This window comes from Rissa tridactyla, unplaced genomic scaffold, assembly GCF_028500815.1.
Source record: "Rissa tridactyla isolate bRisTri1 unplaced genomic scaffold, bRisTri1.patW.cur.20221130 scaffold_33, whole genome shotgun sequence".
Taxonomy (NCBI): Eukaryota; Metazoa; Chordata; class Aves; order Charadriiformes; family Laridae; genus Rissa; species Rissa tridactyla.
Window position 1 is genome coordinate 2,035,182 of NW_026529545.1, and position 24,872 is coordinate 2,060,053.

The 24,872-nt window shown below is 53.3% G+C and overlaps 2 protein-coding genes across 2 annotated transcripts; one reads left to right on the top strand and one right to left on the bottom strand.

The window, feature by feature from the left end:
- Nucleotides 1-212: 212 nt before the first annotated feature.
- On the bottom strand, nucleotides 213-1,154 carry LOC128903409 (olfactory receptor 14J1-like; the record flags this gene model as incomplete). The annotated part of the gene is made up of 1 exon (XM_054187425.1): nucleotides 213-1,154. A coding segment is annotated over exon 1 (918 nt), but the record flags the coding sequence as incomplete, so codon positions are not given.
- Nucleotides 1,155-22,546: 21,392 nt separating this feature from the next.
- LOC128903406 (tubulin alpha chain-like) lies at nucleotides 22,547-23,227 on the top strand. The gene is made up of 2 exons (XM_054187422.1): nucleotides 22,547-22,606; nucleotides 22,773-23,227. The coding sequence occupies exon 2, from the start codon at nucleotides 22,817-22,819 to the stop codon at nucleotides 23,225-23,227; it is 411 nt and encodes a 136-aa protein (XP_054043397.1). The 5' UTR covers nucleotides 22,547-22,606; nucleotides 22,773-22,816.
- The last annotated feature ends 1,645 nt before the right edge of the window (nucleotides 23,228-24,872 follow it).

Genomic DNA, 24,872 nt, shown 5'->3' on the forward strand with positions numbered 1-24,872 from the left:
GCTGCTGATGGGTCTCAGAAGAAGAAGTGTTAGCCAGTTCGTGTATTTTATTTAAACACACAGAGAGACTGACTCTTCGTTTATATAAATTTTTTGTGTCACAGGCGACAGGTGAAAAGTTAAGGAGAAGGGGAGGAATAGTGAGTGCTTGTCGGAACAGATGCTGTGAATCCTTTGCAGAGGAAGGCACACAGTCTGTGGCTGATGAAAAAATGTCCAATCAGTTTCCTCAGGGCATCCTTGAGCTCCTGGTTCCTCATGCTGTAGATGAGGGGGTTCACTGCTGGAGGCACCACCGAGTACAGAAATGACAGCACCAGATCTAAGGATGGGGACGAGATGGAGGAGGGCTTCAGGTAGGCAAATACAGCAGTACTGATGAACAGGGAGACAATGACCAGGTGAGGGAGGCATGTGGAAAAGGCTTTGTGCCGACCCTGCTGCGAGGGGATTCTCAGCACAGCCCTGAAGATCTGCACATAGGACACCACAATGAAAACAAAACATGCAAAGAATAAACAGGAACCAAACACAATAAGCCCAACTTCCCTGAGGTAGTCCGAGTCTGTGCAGGAGAGCTTGAGGATCTGGGGGATTTCACAGAAGAACTGGTCCACAGCATTGCCTTGGCAGAGAGGTATTGAAAATGTATTGGCCGTGTGCAGCAGAGCATAGAGAAAGCCACTGCCCCAGGAAGCTACTGCCATGTGGACACAAGCTCTGCTGCCCAGGAGGGACCCATAGTGCAGGGGTTTGCAGATGGCAACGTAGCGGTCGTAGGCCATGACTGTCAGAAGATAAAACTCTGCTGACATCAAGCTGACAAACAGGAAGACCTGGGCAGCACATCCCGAGAAGGAGATGGTCCTGGTGTCCCAGAGGGAGTTGGCCATGGCTTTGGGCAGAGTGGTGGAGATGCAGCCCAGGTCGAGGAGGGCGAGGTTGAGGAGGAAGAAGTACATGGGGGTGTGGAGGCGGTGGTCACAGGCTACGGCAGTGATGATGAGGCCATTGCCCAGGAGGGCAGCCAGGTAGATGCCCAGGAAGAGGCAGAAGTGCAAGAGCTGCAGCTCCCGCGTGTCTGCGAATGCCAGGAGGAGGAAGTGGGTGATGGAGCTGCTGTTGGACATCGGATCCCTTTGTTCCCGAGGTACTGCCAAAGGAGGAAAGCACACTCACAAGTCAGGACAGCTCTGAGCAAATCTCTTCCCATTGCCTGCCCTTCCAAACCCAAGCCCCGGAAACACACTTTGCCCGTGTCCTTTTTTGCGGGAGCTTTCTGCATTGCCCTTGTTGGAGCTCTCATTGTTGCTGGCCAAGTGTGCCGTGAGGAGCAGAGCTCTGCTTGTGGGCTCCCAAGGAGTCATCCCTGCTCCACAGCAGCGGGGATTTGGGAAAGGAGTTACAGCTTCTGCCATTCACTAGTTACCTCATCTGTAATCCACTTGTAACGCAGAGGAGCTGCTCAGCATATTCCTGCAGGAAAACCTCAAGGAAACTCCTGGTTGTCCTCAAACTGCAGTGACATGAGCAGAGCCAGCTCACTCCTCAGCCTTGTCGGGGGGGAAAGACCACCAGCTCTTCACTCACTGTCCCCCGACCCCCTGCAGAGGGATAGGGAGAAGAGGGAGAAAAAGGAATAAAAATCTCATGGGTTGAGATACAGACAGTTTGATAGACCAGTAACGGGAAAGAAACTAACAATCATTGTAAAAGAATATAGGAAACCAGGAGTGATGCAGTACAATTGCTTACCCCCCGATGCCCATCCCGAGCAGCGAACACGGATTCCTGCCACCCGGCCAACCCCCATTACTATACCGAGCAGGACCAGCCCAAGGCATTTTATTGACCTCTCTGGTGGTTTTGGTGCTGAGCCCATGAAGCTCAGACACAGGGGAGGCTGATGAAACCTCTCCAGAAGTCAACGTCAGATGCAAACTCCAAAGTTTCTTGGAGTGTTAATGGGTCCCACTGAGGGCCATTACTGCCAAGGGCTCCTGGGGACTCGTTCGAGGGAAAACTGGAGGCAGTGAGGGCAGGTAGGCAAAGGCAATGGAGAGGTGTCTCTGACGCTGGCTAATGCTGAATGTGTGAGAGGAAGGCAAAGGGCCAAGCCCTGGCCTCCAGCCCCTGGGAAGGGAGATCCTGCCCCACAAGCAGAGCTCAGGGCTCTTGCTGGGGCATTGTGATGGGAGGACGTGCAATGCCAAGGGCAGAAAGACAGAATGACGGCTCCCGGGTGGGGAAGAGGAGGCGCTAAGGCCCTAGTGCTGTAAGGATAAGGTGTCTTCTGGTAGCCTTGGTGGCACCGACAACAGCCACAGCCAGGAGGAGAAAGACATAAGCACTGTTGGGGGCTTTCAGCCTTGCCAACTCCCTTGATCGTCTCCACCACAGGCTGTGCTATGGTGTCCCACATCTGCTCCTCTTCCCCTGCAGGCTGCAGACATCCCCCCTGCTTCCCCGTCTTGCTCTCCCCTCAGCATCTCACTGCCTTTACTCATCTCTCTCCATCGTCCTTGGCTGTTCTTGAAACAGAACGCCTTGGGCTGATCCCGACTCCCTCTGGGTGATCTGTTGCAGCACAGCACTGCCCTTGCAGTGGCATTTCTTTCTCCTGGTGTCCAGTCTCCACCTCCCAAGCTGCCCTTTGTTGCATTATTTCTTTCTCCTGCTGTTTCCCACCAAAGAAAAGATCCATTGTCTCTGAAACAACCCTTCAACCAGGTTCAGGCCATTCCAATAGTGCCCAGAGCCTCCCTGCCACTGGGCCAGAGAAGCCCAGGTCCCTCAGCCTCTCCACCTAAAGCCCATTGTGGCAGACCTCCTCTGGACACTCTCCAGGTCCTCTCCACTTCTCCAAAATGGGGAGCCGCACACTGGGACACAGCTGTGTGCGTTGGGCCACAGCAGTGCTGAGTCAAAGGGGAAGGTGACTCAAGTTGCCTGGGGGGCACACGCTCCTCCTCCTGCAGCCCCGTAGGCAGCCGGCCTTGTTCATAGTGAGCGTGCACCACTGGCTCATGAGGCGTCCCTCAGGGTGCCCAGCCCCGTCTCCACAGGGTCACTGCTCAGCACATCAGGTCCCAGCCTGTCCTGCTGCATTGGGGTTATTCTTCCCCAGGATGCAGGACTGGACACTTCTCCTTGAAACACCGTAAGACATTTCTGTTGGCCAAATCCCAGCGTCTCTCCAGCTGCCCCTGGACTCAAGCTCCATTTGGTCAGCTGTTAATGTTTGTGTGCAGATGGTCACCCTGATGCTTGTTCCCCAGGGCTCAGTATTGGGGCCAGTTCACTTTAAGATTTTTATCAATGATCTGAACGAGGGGATCGAGTGCACCCTCAGTAATTTTGCAGACGACACCAAGTTGGGTGGTAATGTCGACCTGCTTGATGGTAGAGAGGTTTTCCAGAGGGATCTGCAGAGGCTGGATTGATGGTCCACAGCCAGTGGTGTGAGGTTCAACAAGGCCACCTGCTGGGTCCTGCACTTGGGTCACACCAACCCCATGCAGCGTTACAGGCCTGGGGAGGAGTGGCTGGAGAGCTGCCCTGCAGGAAAGGACCTGGGGGTGTTGGTCAACTGCCGGCTGAATATGAGCCAGCAGTGTGCCCAGGTGGCCAAGAAGGCCAACAGCATCCTGGCCTGTGTCAGGAACAGTGTGGTGAGCCGGAGTAGGGAAGTGATTGTCCCCCTGTACTCGGCACTGGTGAGGCCCCACCTGGAGTACTGTGTCCAGTTTTGGGCCCCTCACCACAAAAAAGACATTGAGGTGATGGAGCAGGACCAGAGAAGGGCACCGGAGCTGGTGAGGGATCTGGACAATCATTTTATGTGGAGCAGCTGAGGGACATGGAATTGGTTAGCCTGGAGAAAAGGAGGCTGAGGGGAGACTTCTGACTCTCTACGACTCCCAGAAAGGAGGTTGTAGAGAGGTAGGGATCGGTCTCTTCTCCCAAGTAAGAGGGAATTGGACCAGAGGAAACGGCCTCAAGTTGTGCCAGGGGTGGTTTAGGCAGGATATTAGGAAAACGTTTTACACTGAGGGGGTTATTAAGCATTGGAACAGGCTGCCCAGGGAAGTGGTTGAGGCCCCATCCCTGGAGGTATTTAAAAGACGGACAGACATAGTGCTTAGAGCTATGGTTTAGTGATGGCTTTTGTCAGAGTTAGGTTGATGGTTGGACTAGGTGATCTGAAAGGTCCCTCCCAACCAAGACAATTCTATGTTTCTATTCACCTTTCATGCGCTTTTCCATTCTTTTTCCACTCTCAAGTTCTTCTATTGGATCATCCTCATCTCCTCCCATACAAAGAACCAACTCTTTTTCACCATTTCCTTGTTGGCCCTTCCCTTGGTGTTTCTGAGATGGTGACATTGGCACTTTCCAACTTCATCATGGTATCCATTAGGCCATTAGGATGTCCAAAAGCTGCAAGAAGGTCTTCTTGGAGCTTTTTTGTTTCCAGGCTCAATAACTTCAACTCTCGCAGCTTTTCTTCCTAGGAGAGGTCTTCCAGCCCTCCAATGGTTGTTGGTGATCCTTCTCTTGACCCGCTCTAAGAGGTCCATGTCTTTCTTTTGCTGGGGCCCACAGAACTGGACACAGTGTTCCAGATGAAGTCGTATGAGATTGGAGTAGAGAGGGGGAATCCCCTCCCTCCACCTGCTGGCCACGCTTCTGTAGATGCAGCCCAGGCTATGATTGGCTTTCTGGGCTGCAAGTGCTCATTGCCGGCTCTTGTCCAATGTTTCACACACCAGCGTCCCCAAGTCCTCCTCTACAGGGTTGCTTTCAATCCATTCATCAGTCCGTCTGTATTGATACTGGGGATTGCGCCGACCCAGGTGCAGGACCTTGGACGTGGCCTTGTTGCACTTCCAGAGGGTCACACGTGTCCCATTTACCAGTGACCAAAACAGCTGAGAGTTCCTTTCCCAAGGTTTAGGGTCTTGACTACAGTTTTCAGCTGGCATATATCCCTTCAGATCATGAATTCCACGAGGGGCTGAACGCTGCAGCCCAGGCGGCCACCAGTCTTGGCCTCTCCAATAAGTACCTCTGAGTTGGTGACAGGACGAGGGAGCTGGGTTTGGATTTAGGCGTGAGGCATGTGGTGAGGGTTTCAGCTTTGGCGTTAGTGTTCAGGGAAGGGCTACAGATGAGAGCTGCAGGTGAGGGATTAGGGTTAGGGTCCAGGCAAAGCTTAGGGGGAGCTGCGTCGTGCCGAGTCTGAGGGGCAGGAGTGTGGAAGGCACTCAGCGTGTATGGGCCCTCGTGGTGCGGGCCCCGTATGGGCTCATGTGGTGATGACCAAAAGCATCCCCATTGCAATGAGCTGGGGATTAGCACTGGACCCCTTGGCTTGACAGGGCACATCCAGGGGGCTACAGCACACAGGATGTCTCTGCCTCCTTTCTTTGTCACCCTGAAATCACTGCCTCTGGTTTTCTGCTCTACTCAGCCCCCAGGGAGGCACGCTTCCATTTCCTGAAGCAGCTTCATCACCCACAGCCCTCAGCAGATCCTGCTGAACCTCCAAGGCTCTTTATTCCTGCCAGGGCCCTCCACACTGCGTGACTTTCCCCCGGGAGCTTGTTAATGTGAAGGAACTGTAATGAGTTTATTCTTGCATCTCAATTCACCGTATGGTTGCAAGGGGACTTTGAGGAGAGACTGTCTCCAAGGAAGAGTTTTGCCCGAGTTTGCTGGAGAAGAAAAGTTTTGTTTAACAAGCACATAATGTAACATGGGCAGACATGAGTTGGTGACAAGGCTCTGGGATGGAAATTTGGCCAAGAATAAGGCAAAGTTTACTTAATCTGCCACACTCTCTCTTTAGCCAACGCACTAACTGTGCGTATATTTAGAATTTCCTATCAATCTCTCCAACGTATTTCTTTTATGGTGGTGGTTTGAGGAAGGTGGAGCTTATTGGAGGCTTGGACTTGGCATATAGTGGAGGAATGCATTGGGTTTCTTTAACTAATTGGTATCATTTTGTCCTTCTGGCTGTTCAAATTTAATAAGAATCCCTTGTCTATTTACAGCCAAGTCTCCGGGGGAATCGGGCAGGAATTGGTGCAAAGGAGCTGTGAACATTCAGCTGCAGACTCTGCGCACAAGTCTGATGTAGGAAAAGAATGCAAGTCCCAGGCAGCCCCAAGAGAAACGGTGGGGAGGAGGAGGTGGGGGGGCAAGTTGTCCATACAGTGGGGGACCTCGAGGAGATGGCAGTTGCTACCTCTCCGGTCCTCCTTAGGAGACGCTCTGGTTCAGTATCAGTTGGAGAAAGCTGCAAGCATTTCCTCTGGAAAAATAAAAAGACTAATGAAAAGCCCTTTCCAAATGAAAAATTACCTTTTTATTAAGTGCTTCTTGAAACCTTCCACTTTAAGTAGACTCCTGAGACCTCTCCACTGAGCTGTACCAGGCTAGAAGCCCTGAAGAAAATCATGGCAGAGCTGTGGCTCCTTAGGGCTTTCTGCACTTTAACGAGCCCCGTGGGGCATTTGCTGCTGAGCCCAGGAATGCCAGATACTGAGAGGAGCTTGAACAGCCTGTGCAGGAATTCAAGTCCGAAGCAAACGCCAAAGTGTCTTGGAGCATTAATTGTCCCCACTGAGGGCCATGACAGACCAAGCCTCCCCATGGATTTGTTCGAGCAGGCAACTGGAGGCTGTGATTACAGGGAGGCAAAGGCACTGTGCAGGTGGAGCTGATGCTGAGTAAAGCCGTGATGTATTTTATCCCGCCAAGCGGCCAGCCCCGGGAAGGGGGATCCTGTCCCTCACACTGGCTCAGGGCTCCTCCCGGGGCAGTGAGGTGTGGGGTAGGCAATGCCGAGTGAAGGACAATTGCACCACACCTCCCGGCCTCCCTGGGGGGTGCGAGGAAGCAGTGAGGCCCCGGTTCCATGAGATTAAGGTGTCTCCTTTCAGGCCTTGGTAGCAAAGACAACAGCCACAGCCAAGGGGACAAAGACCTGCAGGCTGTGGACACCCAACCTCTTTCCTCCCCTTGCTCCCACTGGGGCATCTCCTCGCCTTTCCTGACAGCTCTTCTTCCTCCCTGCCTGTTCCTTGGAGCACCCAGCGTTGCGCTGATCCAGGCTCCCTCTGGGTGACCTCAGCAGTCACACCACTGTCCTTCACAAGACATTTCTTTCTCCTCATGTCCAGTCTCGTTGTGAATGTTGATTTGGGATCCTGCCCAACTTTGAGGGGGCAGCAATTTCAGATTTAGTAACACGGGGTTAAGTCGTATGATTCTAACAATACTTCATCATTTGCCAGTTCTCAAAGTGATTTATCAAAATTTGCTATAACCAACACAGTGACATATTTAAAGATTCAAAAAAGGAAAGGTTCACCGGACACGTACGACAGTTTCCTGAATCAAATCAGACACTTGCAACCACAAGACTTACAACAGTTTCCTAAATCGAGTTGCACACACAGAAAGTCGCTGAGGTGACCATCTCTGTGCAGGTAAGTCCGCACTGGGGAAGGGAATCATGGCAAAAAGGGCCAGCGAGGGGCTCCTTTGGGGGCTTTTTGAAGTGAGGAAAAGCGGCCAGCCTGTGCTGGAAACCAGCTGCTCGTGGGTGGTCTGCTGAGGAGGTGTGGGCAGAGCCAGCACCACGGGCGGCAGATCTAAAGGAGGCGTACTCGCTGGGACCACTTCCCCCCTCATAAAAGAAGCCTTTTGGGACCACAGCAACCTGGTCACTGCGCACTGAGTAAGCACGCAGCGCATGGGCATCACCCAGGGCGTCACCGGGGAGCACCACAACAAGGCGGTCATCACCCTCTCGGATGGAGTTTAGCTCTGGTCTCCACCCGGCAGAAGGTCGTGCTCTCAACCTTAGCCAGGATGGATGTGGGAACCCAGAGAGAGCTCCCACAGGAACATACAGCTGTCCAGGTCACAGGCTGCAGGGGGTGCCAGAGCCTTTCACTGGTAACGCGGGGCAGCTGTAACAGCTGCTGTGTGCCTTGTGAACAGGTGAACCATCTGCTCAGCCTGGTGGCAGAGCTGTGAGAGGAAGTCAAAAGGTTAAGGAGCATTAGGGAGGCTGAACAAGACACAGACTGGTGGAGCCAGGCTCTGCCCTCCTTGAAACAGAAGCAGGAGCACCTATCAGAAAGTCACCGGGATCCAGGGACCCCTGTATCCTGCCCTGTCAGGCAGAAGGCAGAAGCCTAAATGCAAAGAGTGAATGGAGGGAAATTCATGGTCGGGGCAGCAGGCGAATTCCCTCCTTGCCCACCTTGTCCCCCACCCCGGTACCTCTGAAGAACAGATATGAGGTTCTGGTTGAGGAAGTCCAGTCAAATGAGGATGTGGATGATGGGCAATCCACACCAGAGATGTCTCCACAGTCAGAATGGCGTACCGCCCGTATCACAACCACAACCCCAAGGAAGAAAAGAAGGGTTATGGTCGTTGGTGACTCCTTCCTGAGGAGAACAGAGGGTCCAATATGCCGGGTAGACCCTCCTCATAGAGAAGTCTGCTGTCTTCCTGGAGCCCAGGTGAAGGACATCACCAGGAAACTTCCTCGCTTGATACACTCCTCAGCCTATTACCCATTACTGATCCTCCTCGTAGGTGGAGAGGAAGCTGCGACTCATAGACCAAGAGCAATCAAGGGGGACTTCAGGGCCTTGGGAAGGTTGGTGAGGGAATCTGGGACACGGGTTATTTTTTCTCTCTTGGGACCAGTGCTGTTTAATATCTTCATCAATGACATAGGCAGTGGGATCAAGTGAACCCTCAGCAAGTTTGCCAATGACACCAAGCTGAGTGGTGCAGTTGACAGGCCAGAGGGAGGGGATGTCATCCAGAGGAACCTGGACGACCTGGAGAGGTGTGCCTGAGCAAACCTTATGAAGTTCAAGAAGACCAAGTGCAATGTCCTACACTTGGGTCGGGACAATCCTGGTTATCAATACAGGCTGGGGGATGATGTGATAGAGAGTAGCCTTGCAGAAAAAAGCCTGGGGGGTACTGGTAGATGAAAAGCTGGACATGAGCCAACAACGTGAGCCTGCAGCCCAGAAGGCCAATTGCATCCAGGGCTGCAACAACAGAACTGTGGCCAGCAGATCCAGAAAAGTGATTCTGCCCCTCTCCTCTGCTCTCGTGAGACCCCACCTGGAGTAGTGTGTCCAGCTCTGGAGCCCTCAGCACAAGAAGGACATGGACCTGTTGGAGGAGGTCCAGAGGAGGCCACAAAGATGATCTGAGGGCTGGAGCACCTCTCCTTCGAAGACAGTCTGATACAGTTAGTCTTGTTCAGCCTGGAGAAGAGAAGGCTATGAGGAGACCTGATAGCGGCCTTCCAGTACCTGAAGGGGGCCTACAAGAAAGCGGGGGAGGGGCTGTTTGCAAGGGCATGTAGCCATAGGACAAGGGGCAATGGTTTAAACTAGAGCAGGGTGGGTTGAGATTAGAGATTGGGAAGAAGTTCTTTACCATGAGGGTGGTCAGACACTGGCCCAGGTTGCCCAGAGAGGTGGTGGAGGCCCCATCCCTGGAGGTGTTCAAGGCCAGGCTGGATGAGGCTCTGAGCAACCTGATCTAGTTGAAGATGTCCCTGCTTACTGCAGGGGGGGTTGGACTAGGTGGCCTTTAGAGGTCCCTTCCAACCCAACACATTCTATGATTCTGTGATTCTAAACAGACATAAAGGCTAACCAATACAATTGAGATGTATCTCTTTTTGCAAAAAGTAGCGCATTATTGGTACCAAATGATCTTTGAAACCTCAAAGGCAGGTGTTTCTATATTGTAGGTGGTATTGTAGGGGACAGGTGGTTCATATTGTAGGGAGGACACTGCATTAGGAGGAGCGTGGGTCACCCACACCAGGGGAGCTGTCATCTCACTCCACTGAAACCTGGAGTGGCCACCTCGGGGCTCGTGTGCCCCTCACTGGGGCTTCCTGTTCTAGACAAGTGGGGAGGAATGGAGAGTGTCCAGAGAAGCTCTGCCAATATGGGATTCATGGCCTCAAGCACACGCCCCGTAAGGGGAGGCTGAGGGTCCTGGTCTCCTTCAGCCTGGTGAAGTGGGGGCTCAGAGCGTCACAGTCATGACCTGTAACTGCTTGAAGGGTGGTTTCAGAGATGCTGGAGCTTTTCTTCATGGTGGAAAAAAAAGCAGGAGAAAGGAAGGATGCCACAAAGTTTGGATTGGGAGGTTGAGACCAGAAATGACCAGAAGAAACTGTCACCCCAAGGGCAGTGCTTTGGTACAAGAGGACACCCAGGGGGTGGCTGGACCAGCCCATGGCTTTGTCTTTCCAGGAACAGCCAGGGAGGATGGAGAGATATCAGTAAGGGTAGTGAGATATTGGGGTGAAATCAAAAAGACAATTGGGTGCCTTCAAAGAAAGAGGTGCAGGTATGGGACACTGAAGGAGTAACACCTTCAGGTTTGCTCAGCATCAGAGCCACCTTTAATTTCCCTTTACCTACCTGTCATTATTGCCTCCAGTTTTGTGCTCTAACGAGCCCCTGGGGAGGCTTTGTTGGTAATGGTCCTCAGTGGGACCCATTAACACTCCAAGAAACCTTGGAGTTTACATCTGAGTTTGTCATCTTGAGAGGTTTCTCCAACTTCCTCTCAGTGTCTGAGGTTCAGGGACTCCACCCCAAACCCACCCGAGGGGTCATTAAAATGCCTTGGGCTGCTCCTCTGGTGCTGAGCTGGGCCGGGCTCTTGGGACAAAGGAAGCTGATGTGAAGCAGGCAGCAGGGCTGAGGGCGCTGCCTGCAGGCACCGAGGAGGAGACCATCAATGCAGAGAGAGCGTGAAGGCAGTCGTGATTGGGAGGAGAGCTGAGAGCTCACTGTGGGAGAAAGCTTCCCAGCCCTCTGCCCGGTAAGTGTGAGGCTGCAGGGCAATGCCGCTGCCCATCCTGAAGGGTTCTCATAAAGCTGTCGTAGCCCACAGCCTGTGGGATCTTTCTCTGGTGTAGAGGAGGAGAAGGGTGTGCTGCAGAGCAGGGCTTCCCTGCAGCACCGTCAGAGGGACAGGACACGGTGGCTGCCTTCTCCTGGGGATGGCTGCAGGGGCATGAAGGTGGGTGTGCAGCCAGGGGTGCCCAGGGCTGTCCTTCAGAGCAGGGTCCCGGTGCTTCAGAGGAACTCTGCCTCCTGCCAGTGCCAACTCTAACCCTGCCCAGTGAGCTTCTGCCCTCAAGGATGTGGGATCCAGGGCAGCAGCTGCCTCATCTGTGGCCATAGCTGCAGCAGAAGGGACTGTCCTGAGCACCCTCTGTCCTTCCCAGGCCGTGTCTCCCTTTGCAGAAGCATCGGGGCATTTCTCCTTGCTTCTCCACCCGTCCCTTCTGCTGCTGCTGCTGTTGCTCTTGTTTTCAGTCTCTCTGGGGTGGGGGCTTCATCAGCAGCTCAGCCACTGACCCTGCAGGTCCTGCCATGCAGATGTGTCCCTGGTACCCAAGGCCTCTTCTAACCTCTGGGTCTCTAGGCAATGCAGTCCATGGGGTGAGGATAACGTTAACTCTTCACAAAGGGCACCCCATCTTCTGGGCATCCAAAGCTGACAGCTCTTCCCTGGGGAGGGGAGTTTGGAGATCTGCACTTTGGAACTGGACTCCTCTGCTCTCCATGGGATCATCCTCCAGACCAAAGTGGGGCTGGCAAAAAGCAGCTGAGAGCAGGACGGATGGAGAGACCAGCTCTCCTCCTTCTGCACTAAGGGTCTGTCCTACTGCGTCCCAGGACTCTCACAATAGCACTCGTAGGGTAGCAGAAATGCCAGGGATTTCTACCTTCAAACATGACTCCTCAAGTGGGCCAGGGGTAACAGGAGCAAAATAAACAAAACAACCCCCCCAGCTCTGTTCTGCAGCCAGGGGACCTGGGAGTGACAGTGGTCAAAAGCTCTTTTATATCATAGTGAGATTTAACCTGCGATCACTCCTGGTTCCCATCTGCTTGGACGTTACTGTGACAAATGCAACAGGTTCTGCTCAGAGGTGTTTGTCCTCACTCTTCACTGCTGTTTCCTTCTTGGACAGGCCCCCATGTGCAGAGGGATCTGATGTCCAATGACAGCTCCATCACCCACTTCCTCCTCCTGGCATTCGCAGACACGCGGGAGCTGCAGCTCTTGCACTTCTGGCTCTTCCTGGGCATCTACCTGGCTGCCCTCCTGGGCAATGGCCTCATCATCACTGCCGTAGCCTGTGACCACTGCCTCCACACCCCCAGGTACTTTTTCCTCCTCAACCTCGCCCTCCTCGACCTGGGTGCCATCTCCACCACTCTGCCCAAAGCCATGGCCAACTCCCTCTGGGACACCAGGGCCATCTCTTACTCTGGATGTGCTGCCCAGGTCTTCTTCTTTGCCTTCTTTATCTTAGCAGAGTTTTATCTTCTGACAGTCATGGCCTATGACCGCTATGTTGCCATCTGCAAACCCCTGCACTATGGGTCCCTCGTGGGCAGCAGAGCTTGTGTCCACATGGCAGCAGCTGCCTGGGGCAGTGGCTTTCTCAGTGCTCTGCTGCACACAGCCAATACATTTTCAATACCTCTCTGCCAAGGCAATGCCCTAGACCAGTTCTTCTGTGAAATCCCCCAGATCCTCAAGCTCTCCTGCTCACAATCAGACTACCTCAGAGAAATTGGGCTTCTTTCTTTTAGTATCTTTTTTTCTTTTGTGTGTTTTGTTTTCATTGTGGTGTCCTATGTGCAGATCTTCAGGGCTGTGCTGAGGATCCCCTCACAGCAGGGACAGCACAAAGCCTTTTCCACGTGCCTCCCTCACCTGGCCGTGGTCTCACAGTTTATCAGTACTTCGTTTTTTTCCTACTTGAAGAACCCCTCCATCACCTCACCCGTTCTAGACCTAGTGCTGTCAATTCTGTACTCGGTGGTGCCTCCAGCAGTGAACCCCCTCATCTACAGCATGAGGAACCAGGAGCTCAAGGATGCCCTGAGGAAACTGATTGGACATTTTTTCATCAGCCATAGACTGTGTACCTTCCTCTGGAAATGATTCCCTGTATCTTTGTGACAAGCATTCACTATTCCTCCCCTCCTCCTTAACTTTTCACCTCTCGCCTGTGACACAAAATATTTCTGTAAATAAAGACTCAGGCTCTCGTTTTGTTTAAATAAAATAAATGAACCAGCTAACACTTCTTTTTCTGAGACCCATCAGCAGCAGGGCTGAATAAACGGGAGATGAGAAGACCTTTCTGGCTGCAGCAGCCTGGGGCAGGCTGTCCCAGTGCCACTCTGTCACTGGGGCGGCAGGAGCTGCCTGAGGGTCCCCAGGGCCAGGGCTCTTGTACTGGGCTGGGGAGAGGGGATGGCACAGAGGGGCTGCAGACCCCTCAGAACATCCTGGGGAGGAGGACACAGGGGCCCACTGACTGCCTTTGCCTTGTGCCCAAATGCCCCCCCTCTCTGGGGCTGACCCTCCTCTGCCCCCCAGCAGCTGCGGTGCCCTTCAGAGGGGCTGTGGCTGTGGAGTGAGTGCCCAGAGCTCTGCAGCACCCTGGGGCAGGCTCTGCTGTTGGGCCAGCGCAGACTGGGCTGGGATGGAGAGAGGGCAGGGGAGGTGGCAGAGCTTGGAGGGAGCTGGGCTGGGCTGGAAAGTGCCCAGGAGGGAAAATCCTCGGAGTGCAGCTTGTCCCGTGTGACCATGCGGGGTGAGGACTCACACCAGAGTGTTTGTGGTGCAGGGCCAGGGCTTGTGGAATTGGTGTCCGTCTCCAGGGTTTGGTAGTGGTGGGGCTGAAGGCATGGGCCTTTGTGAGAAGAGACCAGGGGCTGCTTCCGTGCCAGACAGAGCTGGTTCCAGACAGCTCCAAAAGAAACCCACCACTGGCCAAAACTGAGCCCATCAACGAGGATGGTGGAACCTCTGTGAGAGTGTATTTAAGAAAGGACACAAGGGCTCGAGTGGGAGAGGAGTGAGGGAAAAACCAGTGTGAGAAACAGCCCTGAAAACACCAGGGTGAGTGAAGAAGGAGGGAGAGGAGGTGCTCCAGGTGCCAGAGCAGATGGTCTCCTGCAGCCTGTGGAGAATACCACAGTAGAGCAGGTATTTCCCTGCAGCCTAAGGAGAGGAGCACAGCGGAGGAGGTAATCCCTGCACTTAGTGGAGGACCCAACACTGGAGAGGCTGGATATTTCCTGAAAGAATTTCAGCTTGAGGAGAGCCCATGCTGTAGCAGGTTTATCTCGAAAGACTGTAGCCTGTAAGAGGGACCCCATGGGAAAAGTGTTAGAAGGAAGGAGCAGCAGAGAGGAATTGTTATGGACTGACCAGGACCCCCATTCCCCATCGCCCTGCACTGCTCAGGGGGAAGGAGGGAGAGGAGCTGGGAAGGAAGCAGCAAAGTTCAACAAGGAAAAAAATGGGTGGAAATAGTCTTTCCAGGTGATAAGGTCTTCCATCGGTCCTATGCTTCTTTGACCCTCAGCCTTTGCAGCTGCACATGCCTGGCCTGCCCACTTACCTTCACTCCTGTCCCCTTTGTAGGAGGCCCACACACATCTTGGCACGCCCAGCGTAAGGTGGCCTCCACCAAAGCTGGAGCCCACCTGGCCTTGGAGGCAGGGAGGGGCCCGGTCCCCTCTGTCCGGGGCTGGGCACAGCTTTTCCCTGGGAACCTCCCTGAGGAGCACTCCTCCTCTGTGTCAGCCTGGGGCCCGGCAGGGGTGGCCCAGGGACAAGGGCTGCTGGGGCAGGGCTGAAGGAGCTCAGCTGGGACAGCGTTAGACTGAAGATCTAAAGGTGCCTGGTTCAGCCCTGGGCTTCAGCAGTGATTTTTCTCCCTCTGCTTTTTGCAGAGCCCGTCTGCCGCCTTCCAGCCTGCCCCAGCCCTGCTTGCTCCTTCACCTCTTGCCAGAGCACTGTCCCTGCCCAGGACCTGCACATCTGCGGCTTAGAAGGAGCCTTCCTCCAGCCCCACAAGTCCCCAGCCTCCCCCTGGGCAGGACTCTCCACTCAGGGCTGCTTTGGGGTGGTCTCCAGCTGTGCCTCCTTCCCTGCTCCACAGGATCGGGATGTGTCCTCTGCGGGGTCTCTGCACGACCCAATTCCTCTCCTCTTTGTCATGCTCAAGGGTGCAGAGTCTGTTCCCCTCCTCAGGTGCCTCCTGCACCTTGTCTCCATTCCCAGAGCAGAGGCCACTGGACCCATCATCCCAGGGAGAGGCACTCCCTGGAGCTGCGGCCTGAATGGCAGCATCCTTCCCCCGGGGGGGTGTTGCAGTGAGACCTCTGATGTGCCCAGGACAGCTGACAAAGCCACGCTGAGGATCACCCACCAGAGTGCATGGCCATCGGTATTGTTTAGTCACACGCTGTCCTGAGCAGAATTTCTAGACGTTCCTTAAACACCTCTAGGGATGGTGACTCAACCCCCTCCCTGGGCAGGCTGTTCCAGTGCCTGACCACTCTTTCAGTAAAGTCATTCTTCCTAATATCTAACCTAAACCTCCCCTGCCGCAACTTCAGACCATTTCCTCTGGTCCTGTCGTTATTCCCCTGGGAGAAGAGGCCAACACCCACCTCTCTACACCCTCCTTTCAGGGAGTTGTAGAGGGCAATGAGGTCTCCCCTCAGCCTCCTCTTCTCCAAGCTAAACATGCCCAGCTCCCTCAGCCTCTCCTCACATGCCCTGGTCTCCAGACCCCTCACCAGCCTGGTCGCTCTCCTCTGGACACGCTCCAGCACCTCAATGTCCCTCTTGGACAGAGGGGCCCAGAACTGAACACAGCACTTGAGGTGAGGCCTCACCAGTGCCGAGTACAGAGGCACCATCACTTCCCTGCTCCTGCTGGCCATGCTATTCCTGATACAAGCCAGAATGCTGTTGGTCTTCTTGGCCACCTGGGCACACTGCTGGCTCATGTGAAGCTGGCCGTACACCAGGACCCCCAGGTCCTTTTCTGATGGGCAGCTTTCCAGACACTCTGCCCCAAGCCTGTAGCGCTGCTTGGGGTTGTTGTGACCGAAATGCAGGACCCGGCACTTGGCCTTATTAAACGTCACACAGTTGGCCTTGGCCCATGGATCCAGCCTGTCCAGGTCCCTCTGTGGAGCCTTCCTACCCTCCAGCAGATCAACACTCCCACCCAGTTTGGTGTCATCTGCAAACTCACTGAAGGTGCACTAAATCCCCTCATCCACATCATTGATAAAGATATTAAACTAAACTGCCCCCAAAACTGAGCCCTGAGGGACACCACTGGTGACCGGCCACCAAGAGGATTTCACCCCATTAATCACAACTCTCTGGGCACGGGCATCCAGACAGGTTCTTACCCAGCGAAGAGTACATTTGTCTATGCCATGATTCACCAGCTTCTCCAGGAGAATGCTGTGGGGGACGGTGTCAAAGGCCTTGCCAAAGTCCAGATAGACAACGTCTGCAGCCTTCCCTGCATCCAGAAGGTGGGTGACATGGTCATAGAAAGAGATCAGGTTGGTTAAGCAGGACCTCCCCGTCCTAAACCCATGCTGGCTGGCCCTGATCCCTTGGCTGCCCTGCGCTTGCCGTGAGAGCTCACTCAAGGTGATCCTCTCCATGATCTTTCCTGGTACCAAGGTCAGGCTGACAGGCCTGTAGTTCCCCGGATCCTTCTTCTGACCCTTCTTGTAGATGGGTGTATTATTTATTGAGAATAGCTGCAGAGTTAGCAAAACTGCTCGTCAGGTTGTGTCTATGTATTAATAGGGGATTGATTAACAGTGATTTAGCACGTTGAGCACTCCATCATCACGCTGACTTCCTTTGACAGTGGTTCATTCCTGCTGGCAGAAAGTATCAGAATAAGCGAGTTCTGCACATAACTCTTCTGTGTCCAAAATAAACGCGTTACACTGTCATACATTTTATTTATTATTAAAATATGTTGGAGTTGGCGTGGCAAAAATGACAATAAACGTGACATTAATTCTTTCAGTTAATAATTGAGAAAACGGCAGGGGAAAGAGAAAGAAAGGATCCGGCTGTTAAGCGAAAAAGCAATGCATGTCTAGCAAGTCCAGAAAAGTTGCCAGGGTGATACATTTTTAATGAGATGTGCTAGTGGCGACCTGTGCCTCAGCATTTGATCTCACGTTTCCTTCTCTTCTGTGGGAGACAGGGTGTTGTTTTATGCTCTTGTTTAACATCAAGGTGGACTTTGATCATCATCTAGCTTACCTGCCAGAGGTCTAAAGTTTAGTTGGTGCAATGAGGAATTTTGGGGGCTACCCGCACACCTTTTCCGTCCTTACCTCTAATACTGATGGGTATCTTTTCTCTTTCGAGAAACCAGAACAACTCCGAGCAGAGCTGGAAGCCGAGCAGGAGGCAAGGCTGGCAGCAGGGCAAGTAGCCGCCGAGGCAGTGACGCCTCTGACATTTCAGAGATCCAGTCTGTGTGCTCGGGTATGTCAGAGGCTGTTCCTGTTACACGCAGACCCACACCCCGAGCAGGTTCTCGGCCAGCATCAGCCAAGCTTCTAAAATTCCAGCTCCCCAGGGAAGGCCACTAGCCAGCAAATCGTACAGATCCTGGGAGAGATGATGTGATTGGCTCCATAAAGGTCTTTTCCATTTGCGTTAAGTATTTAAGTTCGTAAGGTGTAAAAGAGTAGATAGAAATTATTGTGAAATATGGCAAGAGGTGGATTTTGAATTCTGCAGACGGCCTTATTTGTGTGTTTGTCTTCTTCTTTTACGTGTATAATTTTTGTGTCCGGGTCTGGGCTCTCCAGGTCAAGGCTTGGACATTCTGGAGCGAGCCCAGCAAAGAGGCACACTGAGGAAGGGACTGGAGAGTTTTACACACAAGGAGTGGCTGAGAGAGAGGGAGCTCTCTGACGGGGAGACACGTGGAAGCAGACTCTCCTCAGTGGCGTCCTGTGGAAGGATGAAAGGCAACGAGCACAAGTTTAACTACAAGAGGAGGCCTTGGAAGTACAGGTTCAAACCTGGACTCTGGGTGCCAGGCACTGAAAGAGAGAACAAGCTCTTCTTTCTACAGCTCCTGGAAAAGAAAAGTCATTCCTGTTATCTAAAAGGAGATCCAAATAACAAGCTCTCTCTAAGGATGCTCTGACTCTGGACGCTGTCAAGGAGCTCAGACCAGGAAAAGATTTGGAAAAGCTGCATTTATAAAGAGCTCTTCCAGCGCCAGAACCTACGTCCAAACAGAGAGCCCGTCTGATGAGATGTTCTGTATCCTCAGCGTCACATCTGAGTGTAAAGAGACGTGCCTCTGTTTAGCGGCTGTTCTGTAGAAGTGTGAACAGCCCATTTGTGTTCTCTGAGGAGAGATCTGGCTGTGAACAGATACACAAGTGGCAACGTCTGTGCCGCAGGCGGTTCCTACAAGGCAAAGGAGGCCCGTTTCTATCTCTAAGGCTTCCGTGACTTTTTTATCAGGTAAAGGAGTTCAGGCTGGGAAAAGGCTGTGGGAAGATTTCTTTAGAAAGAGCTATTGAGGCCTCAAAACCCGCGTGTAGGCAGAGAGCGAGTGGAGGGCACTCGCCTGCCGTGCGGCTGCACTGCGCATGCGCGGACACCCCCCACCCCAGCACCGCCCACCCCGGTACTACGCTCCCATTGGTGGGAGCTCCCACTGCTGGGATCGCCACGGCGCCCTCCCATTGGTGGGATCGGCTCAGCGGGGGTGGGGCACAGTGGGGATTGACGGCAGTGACGGACCAATGGAGCGGCGCTGCCCAAGGAGGAAGGGGCGGGCGGTGGGGCGGCAGCGGCCAATGGGTGCCCGTCGTGGCCGGTCCAGAAGCTGAGGGGGCCGGGGGCAAATGGCGGCCGCCTGGCAATGAGTGCGGGGCGGTGTGGGGGGAAAGCGGGGCTGGGCGGACGGGTGGTGGGTGGGGCCGGGCCCGCGGGGCTGCCGCGAGCACGTGGTGAGGCAGCTGGAGCGCGTCAAGGTGAGTGGGCGGCCCCGAGGGGTGATGGTGGGGGCGGGAGGGCCCTGAGTGGGGCTGGGGGCAGGGGGGGCCTGCGGGGGGGCATTGTCGGGTGGGAGGGGGGTGTCTGGGCCCGGCTCCCCGCGGGGTGCCTATGTCCTGGGGGGTTTGGGGTGCTGTGGGGTGTCTGCGCTCCCTCAGTGTTGCCCGGGGGGCTGCCGAGGGGCTGAGGCAGCAGAGAGGGGGAGCTGGTTTGGGGCCTGCCAGGGAGAGCGGGACTCCTGCTGGCGGGGCTGGCAAAGGGGCTGGCGTGGCTGGTTTCGGGGCTGAGAAAGAGAGGGAGTTGTGTGGCTCTGGGCTGAGGAAGAGGGCTCGAGGTGCAATGCGTGCCAGGCCCCTTGTCTCTGCGCAGAGGGTCCGTGCCGGCCCCGCTGCCGAGGGCAGAGGTGGGGTGGGGGTCCCCCGGGTCGTCCCCCTTGGCTGGGTGTGACAACCAGGCTCGTTTCTCTGCTCTTCTTTTCCCAGGGTCACCTTCTGCAGCACGGCAAGAAAATCCTGCCCGTCTGATTCCGCTCGCTGCTCAGGTGGTGGCGCGCCTGGGGCGAGACGCGTTTGCAAGTTCAGGGACGCTACAGATGCTCCCCGCCAAAGCCACAGAAAACGCAAATTTGCTGCCAGTGCAGAAAAGCTGACGAGGAGTTTTGCGCTCATTTTTGTGCGGATCTTTAGTGGTTTGAGGGCCGGAGCCCTCCAAGAGAAGCGTTCTAAAAAAAGGTATTTTTATTAATACTAAAATGAGCAGTGTAGAGTAACGCGAGGAATTAAGTCCGTGTTTTTTATTAGCGTTGACAGCTCCAGATTGGCCACTAACAGCACTTCAGAAGCTCTCGCGTCCAGAGTGCTCTGAAAACCATTGAGTGATTAATCCAGCGCCAAAGGTTGAGAAATCATTTCAGGAGCTCAAGTCTTGGGACGTTTAATAACGTGAGACGGAGCCTTTCGCTTGGCTTCTGGGCCGGGCTGGTGCCCAGGTCAGCGATAATCCGAAGGGGAACGGCTCACTCCAGTGGAAATAGTTGGTGTGAGTGGAAATAATTAGCGTCTCGTCACCCATGGGAGGGAAAATGGAGATCAAGAGTCCGCCTAAACGAACCTTGCGCCGTTAAGAGATCGTTCTCTGGTGGGGTCACTGCCAAAATTGTGTTTCGGGGAAGCACCGAGCAACGTGCTGCAGCCGGTCTGGGGACTAAATATCTCCAAAGTTTGGGGTTGATTAAGTGCTTTTTGGTTATGTGTTGAATATCTTGGGGTTGTTTTTTTCCCTATATACCACCTTTTACCACTAAACGAACTGCAGACATTTCCCAACTAGGCACGAAACAGCGGATTGAGCGCTGAGGGTGATGACATTATATTTTTAAAAAAAACAGTCCTCCCGTTAATTTTCCACCCCTTTATCTCCACTTTCCCCACTTTTCGGCTTCCCCTCCCCTGCCAAAAAACTGTGGTCAGGTAGTTTTATTCCAAAAAAGGTCACCACTGGGTGTTTTCACGGGGAGCGATGGCGCAAAGCAAGGAAGGAGCAGTAGGTAAAGGGAAACGGAATCATTGAGCACTTGTTATTTAACAAGAATTCTCATTATTTTCTTTAACGGAGAAACAATTCGGAAGGGACTTGGGATGTGAAGGACGTGGAGGCCAGAAAATACACCCCGTGCCCTCGATTGTGCCCAGAAACCATCGCCAGAGGACGCAGGAGGTGGAAACCGTCCCTCCAAACCCGGGATGCCTTCAGGGGCATGTCACGGTGGCTCCGCCTGCTGATTCCCATCTCAGTACTGTCCATGACAACGAATTTGCCAGCAGGGAAGGAGGTGGGTGGCGATTTTAGCCATTTTTGAGTGTATTTAGCAAAAATCCCGTGCTGGAATGGCTTCTGTGAGCCACCGGTCACCAGTTTAGCAGCTCAGCGTCACAGCTCCCTTAAATCCCCCCAATTCTACTCAAACAACGCGGCAGGAATGGGCTTGGTGGTAATTAACACCATTGGTAACAGACTTGGTAAAGGTTCCAGGGGCCTGTTGGTGGAATTTATGGGAAATACGTAACCTGTTAATCACTTTGGAGTTGCGGTTTACGTTCCTCCTAAACCCACGACCTGATTTGATTGTGCGACATTGTTTGGGGTAAAAACTTAGTCTAAGCATTAAAAACGCGCAATTCAAACTACTTGAGGATGGCAAGGAAGGCTAAAGGATGGTCTTGGCAGAATGATTTTTCTCTCGGGTGTTTTTTTTGATACCCCCAATTCTCTTGCCCGATGGGGCCCAGGAGGACTCAGGAGGCAGAACGGTAACGTGGTGGTGCTGGAGAACTTGTTAGAGGAGAGCGATTAGTGCTTTCCTGGGAAACAGGGGCCGTATTTATTACAGCTCCTCACGTATCCGTGCGTTTATCCTGCTGGAGCTGTTCCCCGTTTGCCTTCCTCACCTCCTCTTCCTCACGCTTTCAGGCGCGTCAACGTCGGCAGCCGATTCCAAGCAGAGCTTCCCGACCTCCAGGACCCGGCCCGTTTGGAAGAGGAGGAAGAGGGAGCGTCGCTGGTCTGGAAACCCTGGGGCGACATGGAAACCAACCGGGAGACGCAGGAGAAAGGTTTTTCTAATGCTTTTTTTCCACTTCCACCCCACCCAGGGATACGATGGGTTGACAATTGCACCTTTTTAGGCTTCTCTCCCTCCTTTTCTTGCCCGCCTTCGTGTTCGAGGGAAGGAGATGGCTGGGTTTTGGTGGGAGGGTGTCTAAAGAATAACAGGAGACGCTCTTGGCAGCATCTTCCATGAAAAACGGGCATTTGGAGCTGTCCCACCTCATCTGCGGCGCCCTCGGGAGAGGGGAGGTTTCTCTCTGAGCTTTTAAAGTAGAGCTGTTTGGGGTATCGGACTTTTTTCTCTGCCTTCTCCTCGTCTCCGGTCTCTGCTGCGCTCATCCTCTTTTCCCTCCCTCTCCTGTCGCCCCTTTTCTCCAGGAAAATTTGACTTTTTCTCAGTTTTCATTGCATTTGTAGTTAGAAACCTGCTCCATTTGGCTTCTCCCAACACCGGGCCGGGGGGCCGGGTCAACGCGGAGCTGGCTCTGCATTGCCTGCACGAGACTCAAGGCGACGTGCTGGTAAGAAGCGTCAATTTCTAATGAAGAACGGACTTTGTTCCTGATTTGAGCTGGGAGTCGCTCTGAGTTTTCTATTGCGCGGGCCGGAATCTCTTTGCTGAAAGCGCAGGAGGTGCTTGGGTGCTGCCTGTCACCGCGTTAAGGTCTCTTGGGCTTCCAGACCCCTCTCCTGGTGCATCACGAAGAGTTTGGTTTGATTCTGGGACGATTTGGAGAATAGAATTACTCCTGAATGAAGGGATATTAGATAAAACCCGAGGTCTGCCCTCGATAAGCCCCGAGCGGGTCCGCTTTGCTCCCTCTTCTTCGAAGAAGGGACTTAACACCCCTCGGCATCTGCTGCATCGCCACGAGGAGCGAGAATTTCCCTTTTTGCTCCTCCTCCTCTGGAGGAATTTACGTCTTTTTTCCCTATTAAATCTCGCAGGAGGCAGTGGAGATGCTGCATGCTGGGCCGCCTCGGAGACCCGAATCCCATCCCCTGGCTGATTATCGTTACACAGGTAAACGAGGAGAACAGCTCCCGCTGTTCCCTTTGCTCTGACTGATCTGAGTGTTAACAGTGTTCTTTTGGGGTGAGGGAAAAGAGCAGTTTTAACCCCTTTCCGGGGCTTTTGGAGGTGGGGGATGCCTATTCTAATAGTTTGCGTGTCGCTGGTTAATTCCTAGGCTCGGATATTTGGACGTCGGTGGAGGAGCAGTTGTTTAAAGAGATGTTTTACATCCATAAGGATGTAAAGAGACGTTTTACACCCATAAGAAGAACATCCACCATCAAAAGCAAGCGTAGCATCCAGTTTGTGGACTGGTGCCCCACAGGTTTCAAGGTGGGCATCAACTACCAGCCGCCCACGGTGGTGCCTGGGGGGCACCTGGCCAAGGTGCAGCGCGCTGTGTGTGTGCTGAGCAACACCACGGGCATTGCCGAGGCCTGGGCCCTCCTGGACCACAGATTTGACGTGATGTGTGCCAAGCGGGTGTTCGTGCACTGGTACGTGGGGGAGGGCATGGAGGAGGGGGAGTTCTCAGAGGCCCGGGAGGACATGGCTGCCCTGGAGAAGGATTGTGAGGAGCTGGGGGTGGATTCTGTGGAAGAGGAGGGAGAGGAGGAAGGGGAGGAATAGCACATCCACAAAACGTCTGCTTCAAACACTTCAGCTTTCTTGTGCACTGGGGGAGAGACTCCTCGTGGGATTGGGATGGGATGATACCATGATACAGATGAGCTGCCAATTAGCTGCCCGCTCGATACTCGGAGCCAGCGTTTTGTCACATTTTGATGAAATGCTGTCCTTTGTGCGAACTTTACTCATTATAATGTCATTATAATACCAAAACACACGTCCATCCCGAAGGCTACCCGCCTCCAAGGTGCGACCACTCCTTCTTGAGTCTGCGCCCTGAATTTCTCGTAAACTCTACCTTTAATTGTGAAGCGAGAGAATTTTACACCAACCATAATAAAAGTATGTATGACTAAAGTCACTCAAACTCCACCTTGAAGGTAACAAATAGTATAAAAATAGCCCGAGAGAGGGGGGATACCCAGGGAAGACACCATCGCGAAGAATTCCATCGCTGACTTCTGGGATCAGTCGCCGGGCTGAGCCTCTCTGCCCCCCCGTAGGGACGCCTGTGGGTAAGACTTAGATCATACCGAGTGCTTCCTCGGGAAACTTAGAAATCTCTCTAGAGACTCTCTTTCCTACATTTATAGCCAGGCTGTATCGTTTATAACCTTGTCGCGTGTTTTGTATACCCTCATTTGCACGTGCTTTGCAGACAGTGTATTTATCACCGTCAATCCTATATACCTGTTGTTTAAATAAACTGCACTGTCTCAGTAGCTGGTCGTTTCGGTTTCTCACTGAACGCGACCAAAGACTCGAGAGTGGCCGTGCTGGTTCAGGAGCACGACTAGACTGAAGGTGCAGCCCACTATCAGTGTGTCCAAACCGTAACAGTTTAATACATATTAAATGCGATTGGACTGATAGTGCTGGATTGGGCATCACTCCGAATTTAAACCCAGCCACACCTGGTCCCCCCCCTCGGTGAGGAGTCTTAGAACGCAAGGGGGTTTATCTTCTGCCAAAACCGCTTGGCCCCTTTCACGCAACAAGCAAGTAATTAATAGAATGTCTTAAGGTTGTAAGAATCCTACAGGTAAAGACTGTTTAAAGAAGACAAGAGACGGGGGTGACCAGAGACCGCGGCAGTGAGCTGCGACTTCAAAAGGAGAACTGGAACGAGACGATGAAGAATCACCTGAGGCAGAGGAACGGTATGGACTTTTGCAGTTACTAAAGACTAGAGAGCTGAAAAGCTGTAAGGGAACACCCAGACCCTCTTGGAAAGAAATACCAATTATGTAATGTTTGTTTTAACTGTATATAACCGAGATATTCCTTGTCAGCCTTTGCCACTCCCTGAGGAGATGGCCCAACTCTGAGTCGTCAATAACGCAAACCTAGAGGTACCCCCCGAGCAGTGAAATTCTTTAACAGATTTTGGCGACCCAGATGGGACTCTAGGACACGAGAGAGGACGAGCCAGGTATTCCTCTGGACAGACCCGTTTCCAACACTGGAATTGCCGGCAAATCAGGCGAGTTCACCTAAGAGGCTTGGGCACGGGTAATTCCAGACAGAATTAGACTGGGATGCTCTTGTGTTTAATCTTGCAATTTATGATATAGTATAGAAGTAAAGGTGGGGTCAACAGTCAGCGTTGAAAGGGGGACGCCCCTTGCTGAGGTTCTAGAGAACT

What these genes read in the sequence shown, in the direction of transcription:
- LOC128903406 (XM_054187422.1), top strand. Translation starts at nt 22,817, where the DNA reads ATGTTTTACATCCATAAGGATGTAAAGAGACGTTTTACACCCATAAGA.